Source organism: Onychomys torridus, chromosome 1 (genome assembly GCF_903995425.1).
Source record: "Onychomys torridus chromosome 1, mOncTor1.1, whole genome shotgun sequence".
Taxonomy (NCBI): Eukaryota; Metazoa; Chordata; class Mammalia; order Rodentia; family Cricetidae; genus Onychomys; species Onychomys torridus.
In genome coordinates, this window is record NC_050443.1 from 98,010,070 (window position 1) to 98,023,413 (window position 13,344).

The 13,344-nt window shown below is 43.3% G+C and overlaps 2 protein-coding genes across 6 annotated transcripts in view; one reads left to right on the forward strand and one right to left on the reverse strand.

Moving 5' to 3' along the window:
• The window catches only part of Lyrm1 (LYR motif containing 1), a 56,481-nt gene extending 49,050 nt beyond the window's left edge, over positions 1-7,431 (forward strand). For all 5 annotated transcript variants that reach the window (XM_036190698.1, XM_036190673.1, XM_036190690.1 and 2 more), the window contains exons 2-4: positions 357-597; positions 4,618-4,710; positions 6,658-7,431. In XM_036190698.1, coding sequence (XP_036046591.1) covers positions 439-597; positions 4,618-4,710; positions 6,658-6,774 — 369 coding nt within the window. In that variant the 5' untranslated portion in view covers positions 357-438 and the 3' untranslated portion in view covers positions 6,775-7,431. The remainder of the gene's footprint in view (positions 1-356; positions 598-4,617; positions 4,711-6,657) is intronic.
• A 3,890-nt stretch (positions 7,432-11,321) lies between these two features.
• Positions 11,322-13,344, reverse strand: part of Dnah3 (dynein axonemal heavy chain 3) — a 170,663-nt gene continuing 168,640 nt past the window's right edge. The window contains exon 61 of the mRNA XM_036190626.1: positions 11,322-12,084. Coding sequence (XP_036046519.1) covers positions 11,731-12,084 — 354 coding nt within the window. The 3' untranslated portion in view covers positions 11,322-11,730. The remainder of the gene's footprint in view (positions 12,085-13,344) is intronic.

Here is a 13,344-nt window from a genome sequence, read left to right on the forward strand (position 1 = left end):
TTTATGAGGGAGTCTGGTCTGTCTGGTTCTTAAAAAATAATAAATGTGAATTTAGTCTTGCCATGTTTATAAAAGTGGGCTCATAGCAGGCAGCAAATTAGGCAACCCTCAACTTCAGGTACAATTCTAGGACTCAGGAGGTTGAGACAGATGGTTTGAAGCCAATCTGGGTTACATATGGCATCCCAGGCCAAACAGGACTGGCTTGTGAGACTCTGTCTCAAAGTCATAAAGATGGGAGGAGAGAGCAAAGGAGATGTCCCACTGATGTTTCTACCATGTCATTCTGGTAATGCTACCACAGGTCTGCTGAGAAGGAGCAGTTATTTCAGACTCTTTTAAAATCTTGATTCCAGAACTGTACATCTGACCGCCTACTACATCAAGCTGCGTTTGTGTACAGCACTTCCTCCTCCTCCTCTTCTGGAAGGTCTGAAGATGTCAACAGCAACACGACAAGAAGTCCTTGGCCTCTACCGGAGCATTTTCAGGCTCGCACGGAAGTGGCGGGCAGCATCAGGGCAGGTGGAAGACACCATCAAAGAAAAGCAGTACATACTAAGTGAAGCCAGAACACTGTTCCAGAAAAACAAAAATGTGAGTAGGCCCCATCTGGAGGCGGCAAGGAGCAGAGAATCTTCTTGTGGTGTTTGTTCATTTCCTACCTTAACTGAAGAAGACTCATCCAACTCCCAGAGCTGGGAAGGGTCCATCATGCAGCTTAGGTAGGCTTGCCAGTTCAGCTGACTCCTAGAAAGTCAAGCCCAGCCCGTGTTTCTCTCTTTTGGATGAACCAGGTCTCAGTCCAGCCAGTAAATAGCTTAGCATCCTCAGAAGACGCCGTGAGCCAGGTGACAGAAGTCATGCCAGTGAGAGCAGGTCCTCACATACAGATGGCCAGCCACTCCCAGAGGCGGTATGCAGTAAAATGCTTTTTCTCAATCCAAAAACCAATCAAAGCCTTCTGACTATAAACCCATTTATAATGTGGAAAAAGACACAGGGCTCCTTCCATAACTTAGCTACATATGCTTGGGCCAACAGAGTGGTAGCCCAGAAAATAGGGCTTCTACTACCTAGTTAAGAGAACCAATCACCCAGACACCCACCAGCGGGTTTCGATTCACCCTGACAAACCATCCAGCACTGGCTGCCATCCCCTTGGGAGAGCTGCCTGGCACCAAGGACAGGAGGTGACTGTCAGTACTCGGCTCCTCTTTGCCCACTTCTGCTTGGTGTCTTCCAAACAACTGTGCCTCACTGCCTTTCTGTCCTGTGTCCTATGTCTTTCTGGTTGTGTTTCCTCTACACCACCTTCTACCACCTGTGTGCCAACTAAAGGGTGGCCTCTGTGCTAAAGCCACTTTTGCATGCCCAGACTTGGTTCTTTTCTTTTTCCTGTTTGCATGTTTTGTTTTTCTTTTTGTTTTTTGTTGTTTTTTCTTGTTATTGTTGTCATTGTTATTTTTTAATAATGTCTATTTAGTGCTGGGTGTCCTGGAACTCATTATGTAGACCAGGCTGGCCTCGAACTCATAGAGATTCCCCTGTCTCTGCCTTCCTCATGCTGGGATTAAAGGCATGCTCCACCAGGCCTGGCCCAGCCTTCTTGTTGACCACCCACCGGAAGAACCTCACCTCAGTCTAGTCATCCATTTAAGAGCCCTGTCCCCTCTCTCCCCCACCTTTTTTTCTTTCTTGTAGTTCCTGTTGCCTGCTGCCACTCAGAAACTCTTTGTTCTTAGTCCTCATTCAAGTATCCCACCAAGTGCCAAATACTAGACTAGACATTTGGGATATATATAAATAGTAATAATAATCAAAATAAGGTCCCTCAGATAGATTTCAGTTAGATGGAAAGAAATAGAATTAAAATCAAGACAAATGCCACCAAAGAAACCCTCATATTCTAAAGTACCTTCTCTTCTAGGAATGCCTGAAGCCTCTTTGTATTTAGTTTTTTACTATATTTTTATTAAAATATATATATATATATGACTGTCCTATGACTCACAGACATCCAACCACCAATCAGTCTCTTCTCCCAGTGATAGGATTAAAGGTGTGTACTACCACACCCGACCTTTAAAATCCCCATACATGTACACAAAATATTTTGACAATATTCACTCCTAAACTTTTCCCAGATTTACTGTACCCACCCCAACTTCATATCTTTTTTTTTTCTATAAACCAAGTCCAATTTGTGCTGCCCATGTACTCATGGGTGTGGGGATGTCCACCTGAACATTTTTGACCTACAGGGCCACACCCTTAAAGAGAACTGACTCACATTCTCCTAGTAACCCTCTGCTGCCAATAGCTCCTCAGCTGGGGGGGGAGCCTTGTGAGGGCCTCTCCCATCTACGCTGGAATGTTGACTGGCTTGGTCTGGTGTAGGTCTTACACAGGCAATGACAGCTGCAGTGAGCTCATGAATGCAACAGGCCTGTCATATCTAGAAGGCATTGTATTTGAACTAAAAAATCCTCTTGCCTCTACTTCTGAATGCTGAAATTATAGGCCTGTGCCACCCATCTATCTTCCACTATATCTTTTTTGTGTCTTTACGGATCATGTATCTGTTCAGATAGTGTCTTTGATAGCTGAAGGCAGAGATCATAACCCAATGGGTCTGGCCTGGTGCCGGGGATACTGTGGCATGTACCCAGTAAACCTGTGCAGGCACACTTGTCTGATAACTACTCAAGACTAGGTTTTTGTTTATTTCAAAGTCATTCTTGAGCTTCGACCTGGATTGGCCAAGGATGAGACAGAGGGTGGTGTGTACATGTCACACAATCATGCAGCAGCTGTGAATGGCTGAATTTGGAGAACTCTAGCCCAAGCTCGTGTAGCTGATGGCTGGAGTTCTAGAAGCCCAACTCCTTTAGCCACATCTTTGTCAGGGGGCTTTTCCCCCCACTTCCTCGTGTAGGCATAAACAGTCTGTTATAACCCTGGTTGCACTAAGAATTTAGTAATCCAAAGCTATCTTAGTAATTGCTCTGAATCCCAGCAGGCCAATGGCAACATGACTCTGGTCCCACTGTGGACAGCGGTGCAATAGCTTCTGAGCCACAGGTCAGGGAGCTGAGCCTCTGTCCTAAGGGACCCAGCTGAGTTCTCTGTGCTGCTGTTCCTGGAACTCCAAGAAGCACCGGGGGACAAGAACTCTCTTGGAATTTCCAAGCCACCTGGGCCCAGACTTCACCCTGGGTGTCATCTGAGGCTGATGCAATTCTGGCACTACCTTGAAGCACTCTTGCAAACTTAGAAGATCCAGCTGCTGGTTTTTTTACACCCTCTGAATGCAAGTTTCTCCCCTTCCTTGATTTGGCTTTCTGGGTTTTGGTTTTGGTTTTTGTGTCCGTCTGTCTGTGTCCTCCCCCTACCCCCAAATAAACATCTCACTTTTTAACTTGAAAGTACATTATCATAATTGGACTGATTTGGGATTTCAAAACTCCCTTTTTTCCTCCTTTACTAATGAGAAGACACTTTACAGTTTAAAATACTAGGTAGCTCATTCTCCAGTGTCTTACTCTTACTGAAAAGCCAGGTTCCTTTAGAGCAGTGGTTCTCAGCCTTCCTAATGCTGAGACCCTTTTTCCTCATGCTGTGGTGATCCCACCATTAAATGATTTCGTTGCCACTTCATAACTGTAATTTTGCTACTGTTATGAATTGTAACATAAATATATGATATGCAACCCCCCAGGGGGTCGCAGCCTACATGTTGAGAACCACTGCTTTAGAGTCAGTGTAGGGAGGGTGTGAAGTATCTCTCATTTGGTGTGGGTGGGATGTGAGTTTACAGATTGTTGGTGGGGATGTAAATTAGTGTAAACTGTAGAAGGTAACCTGGGAATATTGTGAGAATTAAACATGCATTAACCTATGCATCTTTGTATTCTCACTCTGAGAATGCATCTTAGATACGTTGGCATGTGAGCAAATAATTGCATGAATATCTGTAGCAGAATTGTTTAAGATGGCAACAGGCTGGAAGTAACTGAAATGCCCATCAGTAGCAAAGTGGTTAAATTATAATAAAGCCTGATTCTGGAGTTTTGATAGTTCTCAGGAAGATTGGCTCGTGATGTCTGAATACCAAAAGAGCTTCAAATAATGTTAATTAAAAAGTAAAACTTATAGATTAAGATATCTGCACAAGAAAAAGAGATGGGCAGTGATATGGCTCATTGGGTAAAGGTGTTTAGCATAGAAACCTGACAATTGAGTTCAATCCCTAGAACCCACAGAAAGACCAAAGGAGAAAACCAGCTCCACAAAGTTGTCATCCTCATATGACCTCCATACAAGCACCATGGTATGTATGTATTCCATGGCACGTGCACACCCCCCACCATACACACAAAATAATAAATAAAAAGAGAATTAATATCAAATGGCTAATTCTCTGTGTTTGGGTTTATATATTCACAGACTAACTTTGGAGGGACATGTAAGAAGGTTAACTGGAAGATAAGAGTAGGAGAGACTTTTATTTAATACTGAGTTTCCTGGGTAGTGGAAAGTTTAAGAAAATCTGTACTATATTTTATATACTATTGTTAAGATACTAAATGCCACATCTATTTTCCCCTTACATAGCTCACAGACCCAGACCTGATTAAGCAGTGTATAGATGAATGCACAGCCAGGATCGAGATGGGACTGCATTACCAGATTCCTTATCCAAGACCAGTAAGTGTGACTGTGCTGAGCAGGTATTGGGCACTTAGCCTTGTCAACCCAGTCATTTCTAAGAATGGCTACTATGGGGGCTGCTACTTGCTGAGGAGCCGAGAGCCACTGTAGGAAGCATTTTGAAAGTTAGTTATCCTAGTATGCCACCAACCTATCACAATAAATCACTATGTCACTGAATACCTGGTCTCTTCTTGGGCAGCTTCCCTGTAGCTGGAGGCAAAAACAAGCTCATGGTTATAAAGCTTTACTTTGGGCCTTTACCCATTTTTATAAAATGCTTTTATTTTTCTTATTATAAGAGGCAAACTTCTTCTTTTTTTTTTTTTTTGGAGCTGAGGATCTAACCCAGGGCCTTGTGCTTGCTAGGCAAGCACTCTACCGCTGAGCTAAATCCCCAACCTCTGTAAGAGGCAAACTTTTAAATACTGAAAAAGTAAAGTTAAAATATTTAAAGGTTACAGAAAGTAGAAAGTGAAAATTGTCAAAAATTCTCACATCATGGAAGAGAGCATTGTAATTTTTAAATTCCCAGTTTTCAACTCTTTGATGTAGAAAAGCAGTGATTTGATACTTTATCAGTTCAAGCTAATTATCTGGTAATATTAGTTTTACACACACATGTGTACACCCATTCCTTCATACATGGAATTCTAGGTGTATTGTTTTTATTACCTACTTGTTTCATCTCTTCTGAGCATCTTTGTATACAACTCTACCTCAATCCTAAATGTTTACATTGAATGCTACTGTAAGAATGTGCCATCATTGTACAAGTCAGGGTTCCTCAGAGAAACAGAACTAGTAGAAAGGAGATCAGAAGATACAGGTAGATGGATGGATGGATGGATGGATGGATGGATGGATGGATGGATGGATAAGTGGGTGGGGTGGGGAGTGGCTGGGGAGATGGATGGATCAAGATTGACAGACAGACAAATCTGGATACTATATATATATATATATGATGTTTCTTGTAAGGAATTGGCTCATACAGCTATGGAGGCTTTAGACCCAGGAGTAAGTCAGTGGCACAATCCAGTCTGAGCCTGAAAGCCTGAGAACCAAGGGGTCTGCTGGTAGAAATCTGGGGTGGAGGCAGGGAAAAATGAGGTATCTCAGCTCAAATAAGGTGAGCAAGAAGTAAAAGGAATGAATTTGTCCTTTGCCTCTTCTCTTTTCAAGCCTTCCTAGGATGGGTGATGCCCCTCTATTTTGGGGAGGGCAGTCTATTGACTCCAATAATTCATATACTGATCTTATCTGGAAATACCCTCACACATACACCCAGAAATGATTCTTAATGGGGGTCAGTCATATTTACTCATATAATTAGCAGTCACAGCCGTAATGTAAGCAGCTTTCTACTGTGGTAGGCATTTGAGTTGGCACCAATCCCATCATGCACTAAACATCTTAGCACGCAAGCAGCTTTTCTCTTCTTTCTTTTTTTGGATGCCCATTTTGCTGAATGGATCTGTAGTTCTTTTCCTGTGTCTGGGCACAATGGCATAGATGGGTACAAGCTCTAAACCAGATCCTGGCTTCAGATCTAGTTTCACCACTTAATGTATAACCTCGAACAAGTCAGTATTTAATTTCTCTGAGCCTCCATTTTTTTTTCAACTATAAAAGTTATAATTCCTAGCCAGGCAATGGTGGCAAACGCCTTTCATCCCAACACTTGGGAGGCAGACACAGGAGGATCTTTGTGAGTTCTAGGCCAGCCTGGTCTACAGAGCAAGTTCCATGACAGTGGGGCTACAGAGAGAAACCTTGTCACAAAAAAAACCAAAAAAGTATAATTCCTTAAGAGGCTATCATAAGGCTAGATCAATGGATGCAGATGTATAAACATTGAGTCTGTAGTTGGAAACAGTAAATCCTCGATGAATATAAGATGCACTGATGATTATGATTCCTCATGTCATTATTCTCACTCAGATTCATCTGCCTCCAATGGCTCTCACCCCACTACGAGGCCGGAGACTTCAAAGCCAGGAGAAACTGAGAAAACTTTCCAAGCCAGTGTATCTGCAGTCTCATGACGAAGTTTCCTAATGGAGAGGGCAGTTGACTTTTGAGACTGGTGAGCTGACTCAATTTGGAATGTAAATCAGGCAACCTGCCCTACTTGATTAGAAGCCAAAAGAACACTTCCTTTAGGGCTCCAGAGTTGGTCCTCACCGATGACCTGTGGCTGCAAGCATCCCTAGGGTTTCTCAGGGTCCTGCTGCTGCCTGAGTTGATGACATTGGCCCTAGAGGTCATGGACCATACTACATCTTCCCTGAAGTCATCCTTGGAAGCAAGTCTGAGGCTTGTGGAGGAAGACTGCAGCAGTTTCTGGGACTGCCATTTAGCACACATCAGCTGATGAAAAGGGGTTTGCTGATGGCTGCAGTTTTGCACGGCTACCAAACTCTGTTGCTTCCAAAATACTGAATAGAGGTTTATCCACGTTATTCATTTGCTCAAACGTGATTTCTGTACAGACTTTTTTGTGGCCTCCTGACTCTTGTAATTTCCAGATATACTCCATTATAATATAAGGGTATCTTTGGATTGATCATACCTTGTTTTGTTTTGTTTTGTTTTGTTGGGGTTTTTGTGGGGGGAGGGGTGTTGTTTTGAGACGGGGTTTTCCTATGTAACACTTGCTAGGCTAGAATTCTCTATGTAGACCAGACCAGCCTTGAACTTGTGTGGATCTTCCTGCTTCAGCTTCTCAAGTGCTGGAATTACAGACCTGAGCCACTACACCCAGCTGATCATGTGGTCTTTTTAATGGAAATATGGTATGACACCCTTCTTCTCCGTATTGATAAATGGAAGTACATGCCTTAGTTATGTTTTTACCTTATATTAAATGTGATTGTTTAAGATGCACTTAGGACCTAAACAGAATTCTTGGCATTTACACTGAACTCATTTTGTTCTTCTTTAACCTAATTGAAAAGCACAAGGTCCAAGCTGACTTCCAAGTTATATCCAAACAGAAATAGGACAAAGTGAACATGTGTGGAGTCAGGTAGAAGTTCACAGCAAGCTGTTTGCACATCAGCAGAGCGTGGCCCTCACTAATAAAGATAAATGCCCACTTATTTGGGCTTCTTTGTGTTCTTTTCCATAATGGACTTGTAGCCCATAGGAACAGCAGAAGGGCTGTGCCTCATGTGAGAAGAAGCATCCTTCTCATGTTCAGGGAAAGTACTTCAGGGATTGGCAATAGTAGGGATAACAAATTGTATACTGTGACTATCAGTGAAATCATAAATAGTACATACATATTCAATACAAATGCAGTGATAGGCCTTGGTGAGGGAAGAAATGTCAATGTGTTAGCAGGCATATTGGCTATGTCATGGCTATTTTGTGAGGATATATCCTAGGCTAGCTTGAACAGGAAAAGAGCAACCTGCCATCTGCTTGGTTCCTCTTCTTCCAGCAAGTCTCAATGTAGAAGCATTACTCTGATGGAGAATGACTTAATGTTTAAGTATCTCCCATTGAAGATGGGATGTGTGAACTCAAGCAGATCAGCTTCATGTGGTAATCAGCCAGTGGGACATAAGAAGAAGGCTGGGTGTACCGAACCACCAGTGAGACCCAACTTGCCCATCTCCACCATTCTCCCTTTCTAAGTGGCTCAAGGAGTCAGTGATTTTGACTATGTTCAATTTTGCCTTCGTCTACTGACCATTAAGAATTACCCTTCCCACCAGCCTTTTTTCCAGTGGAAGACTGCTTAATTGCTATGCCAACCTTTGAGAATCTTCTACATGACAGTAAGCTTTAATGTAACTTTTCTATGACTAGCTTCTTTTGCAAAGATGTATATACTATTACATAAAACATCAATTTGCCACCAAACTATACAATGTTTGGATGGATGGATGAATGTATGGATGGATGGAATCTGAGGTGGGTTCACTTTGTAGTCCAGGCTGGCCTTTACTAAACTCAAGGTTCTCATGCTGTTTTGAATGCTAGGATTACAGGTGTGCACTACCATGCTCAGCTTCTATGTCTAATTCTTAATATCATTTCCCCACTTTCTCTCCAAGTTCATTAAATTCTTGTATTCTGTCTCCTAAAGGCAGAAACTACTTTCCTATGTCCCCTCCCTCAATGAAATTCTTTTCTGTCACAATAATTGAATATAACTGCTCAATAGCTAAAAAATTTTAAGGTCAAGGACTAGTTGGGCAATCAGGTCTGATGGTCATTCTTGGTGTCAACTTGACCACATCTGGAAGTAACTAAACCCAAACATCTGGGTACCTGTGAGGGAGTTTTCTTTTTCTGTCTTTTCTTTGGTTTTTTTGAGACAGGGTTTTTCTGTGTCACCCTGGCTGTCCTGGAACTCTGTAGAGCAGGCTGGCTTTGAACTCAGATCTGTCTGGCTCTGCCTCCCAAGTGCTAGGATTAAAGGTATGGGCCACCATACCCAGCTGAGGGATTTGTCTTAATTAAATCATTTGAAGTAGAAAGACACACCTTTTGAGGTAGGAAGATCCACCTTTAATCTGGTGGCACCTATATAAAGGACATGGAAGAAGGGAGCTTTTACTCTTTGCCTGCTTGCCCTCACTCTTGATTTGCTGGCATTAGAGCCTACTTGTCTGGGATTCCAGCGTACACTAAAGACCAGCTGAGACAACCATCCAGCCTTGTGGACTGAACAGCTACTGGATTCCCAGACTTTCCATTGGAGACAGCTATTGTTGTACTAGCTGGTTTACAGCCTGTAAGCCACTCTAATAAATCCGTGTGTGTGTGTGTGAGTGTGTGTGTGTGTGTGTGTGTGTGTGTGTGTGTGTGCGTGTATATGGAGAGAGGGAGATTTTCATTCTGTCAGTGCTGTTCCTCTAGAGAGCCCTGACTAATAGACCAGGCTTGACTGATGTCATCTGCTAGCTATTTATAAGCAGAGCTTGCTGCTTCTCACTCAGTTGAATTCTGGCCACCTTTGCCCAAGATTCTAGCCTCTGATTCCCCATGATTTCCGAAGAACATGACCCTTTCCCAGGAGGAGACATCACGACCACATTGACTCCAACTGAAAGTGACTTCAAATTTAGGGCAATCTTTATTTTCAAGTAGAGGAAATACTTTACATTTCAAAACTGTAACCCATCATACAAAAACATTCTGTCCCTTGACCCTTGAGGAATGAGACAACCTTTGCCTCTCTCAGTTTTCTAGTGCTGAATGAAATTGGAGTTAGATAACTATAATTAAAATTCATCTGTTCTCCTAGCAGCCCCCTCAGGCCAGCTCTTCAACAGCCTGCAATATGACTGACCTACCATGCCGAGAGTTATGGGTTTGGATCCTAACCATCTTTCTGTCTCACGTGACTGATCATCTTATTTGGAGTGATACAGTCCAACTAGAGCTATCAGTTCATTCTGTTTATCTACATATTGGAAAAAGTTATGTTTCTTTCTTTAGAAAATACCTTTCGCGACCTGCTTTGAGTAGGAGTGTACTTTCTCACCTTCTCTATTCCCATGCACTTACTCTTTCTGGACACTTGAGTCGATTACTCATCTCAGAATTTACTTGGCACTGTGGAGAAATTGAAACTAAAGTTTTCTGGAATACCTCAATTTCATTCTCTGAGGCTTGCCACATTCAGGGAAAGTCACAGGTCCTAAATGAAGGCATTTGTTTCTAGCAAAGAGGCAGAGAAGCCAGACCGTACACATTACGACTCAAAAAGCCACTTAGAGCCTAAGCTCTATGAGAGAGGCAGGGAAGAATACCTCAGGAATTTGATGTTTTTGTCTCCCTCTGGATTTTCTGGCAAGAAACAAGGGATGGAAATTCCTTGGACACAATCATGTGGCTGGAACTATAGTCTCTTCCAGAAGTCCACATCAGAAGAGCCAAGTCCTTGGCTAGGAGGCAGCATGTGGCCGGGAAACACACACGGAGTCAAGAGCCAGAGAACCTCCACCTGGTGTGCAATGGGAAGAGCTGTGTGGTACTCTTAGGCAGACTCTTTCCTCTCCCTGAGAAACCAGATGGTAGGGACAGTTATTCCCAGCCCGTGGGTGTGAGCCAGTTAGCCAAAGGTTTGGGCGCAAACCCGGCAGACTGGCTACTCTTACTGCCTTGGAAAGATGAGAGAAGTTAGCCCACTCATAGGACTGATCGAAAAGCAATCTGGGAATTGTAGTTTAGTGGAGTGCTTGCCTAGAGTGATGAAGGCCATGGGCTCAGTCCTTGGCACCAAGCAGTAGCTGAACTTCTGCCACTGACTGACTGGAACCTAATTAACACCAGTAAAGTGGAAGTGATGATAATCCTTACCACCTAAGGTTGTTGTAAAATGTGTGGTTAAAATAAATTAAGCAAAGGATGGAGTGGCTCAGTGGTTAAGAGCACTTGTTGCTCCTGCAGAAGACCTGGGTTCAGTTCTCAGTGGCTCACAACTATTTGTAACTCTATTTCCAGAGAGCTAATGTCCTCTTTGGACCTTCTTGGGCACCTGTTCTCACATATACATAACCACATTCAGACACATACACCCCAAAAGTCTTAATAAAATATACCAAGAGACAAAAAAAAAAAAAAAAAAAAAAAGAATTCAAGCTCTTCTAAACCTCAGATGGGGCCTTGATGGCTATACAAGTGTGTCTGTCAGATAGGGAAAGCGGTGACTGAAATTCTGTGACAGTTACAGCAAAACACAAGGTAAAGAAAATAACCCCAAGCAAGCGTAAATCAAATGACCGTAAGTCTAGGTGGAAAGTCACACTACTTGTGTTCCAATTTAGTAGCTATCTGATTTGGGGGTATTACCTATCTTCTCATGGTTTCTGCAGCCATAACATGGTGACAATAACAATAATAACCTGTTCTATTGGGTTGCTGTGAAATGTTCGGCTCTATTGATGTAATCATTGCCTCATCATCACCTTCATACATGTAACTCAGGAAAGACAGCCTATGTTGTAATGGAGAGTGAAATGCCATTTACTCCCAGTTTTGTGACCCCCCCCATCATCAGTTATCCAGTTGGCACAATGAAGCCACGCCTCGGTTTATCCAGTGCTTCTGGGGCATGTCTGTCGGAAGCTCGATGGATAGGACGTAGTTAGTCGAGTGGCCAGTGGTAGAGAGGGTGCCCCTCCGGGCACTAGTCTTATACACTGGACACACGTAAATGTCCTGATGCAGGAATAGTGAACTGTCCCCAGGTTTCAGCCAAATGATGGGCAATGGGTCATAGAGGATTTTGGGGAGAGATTCTCCAATCTGCATCATTTTCCTGTCCCAACGGGCACCTTCAAGGAAGAGCCCTTTGATGTAGGCCCCATCTTCTGGGCTGTTCTCCATAGCCGTTTCTTGTGTGGTCACCTGAAAGAATGGAGAGTTGTGAGTTTCATCATCTGTCAGTTCCCTGCACGTGGTAAGGATAGGAACCGCCTGAGAACTGGGGCTTCTGTGATGAATCTTATCAGATGAGAGCCAAGTCTGGTTCCTAGGCAGCTGCCTGCAGTTATATGTGGTGGGCACAGAGAATGCAGTAAAGTAGGAATCAGGAGGCCACGCTGACTGTAGCGTCTCCGTTTTGGAGATGCTTTATATCTAAGAAATAAAAGGGTTAGATTCTGAATCAGGGCAAGTTGATGAAACAGTTCTGGGGTGAGAGGTGAAGTAGAAGAATAAATTTTTGGTGTATAAAAAACAAAAACAAAAAAGTTTCTGTGGTTTAGAGACTTGCCCTGACTAAGAACCAGCTCATAAAATACCTGAAAATGCTAGGGGCTGGCTCTGATGAGCTGGTGGGATGGTTAGTTTTAAATGTCAACCATGCCTCAGTGAGGGATTGCTACATTGGGCTGGCCTGTGAGCATGTCTGTGAGGGACTGTCTTATCTTAATTGAGGTGAGAAGGCCACTGAATGTATGCAGCACCATACACCATTTCATGGGCTAATTTCTAGACTGCGTAAGAGTAGAGAATGCCTCGAACTCAGAGATCCACCTGCCTCTGCCTCTGCCTCTGCCTCCTGAGTGCTGGGAGTAGTTTGAGGCCAGCCTGGGCTGTAGAATGAGTTCCAGGACAGCCAAGGCTACACAGAGAAACCCTGTCTTGTAGGGGAAAAAAAGGGTAGCGAAGGATCAGAGTACTAGAAAGCAGGCAAGGATCCATGTGTTTCTCTCTGCACTTGACTATGGATGTGATGCCTGCTGTAAGTCAGTGGTGTTCATCCTTTCGGTTGAGACCCCTTCCAGGGCAGAGGGATGTCAAACAACCTTTTCACAGTGGTCACCTAAGACCATCAGAAAACACAGCTATTTACATTGCGATTCATACCAGTAGCAAAACTGCAGTTATTAAGTAGCAATAATAATAATAATTGTATGGTTGGGAGTCACTATAACATGAGGCACTGTATTAAAGTATCCCAGCATTAGGAAGGTTGAAAAGCACTGCCTTAAGCTCCTGCCATGACTTCTCTACAAAGCTGCTGTTGTTCAGGGTGTTTTGTCACAGCAACAGCAATGGTAGAAAGGTGATTCCTTGGATTCCTCCCTGTAAAGCCAAAAATGGTCTAAGGACAGTAGGGAGTGATGGAGATCATGTTGGACCAAAGGGTTGCAAGCTGCATTC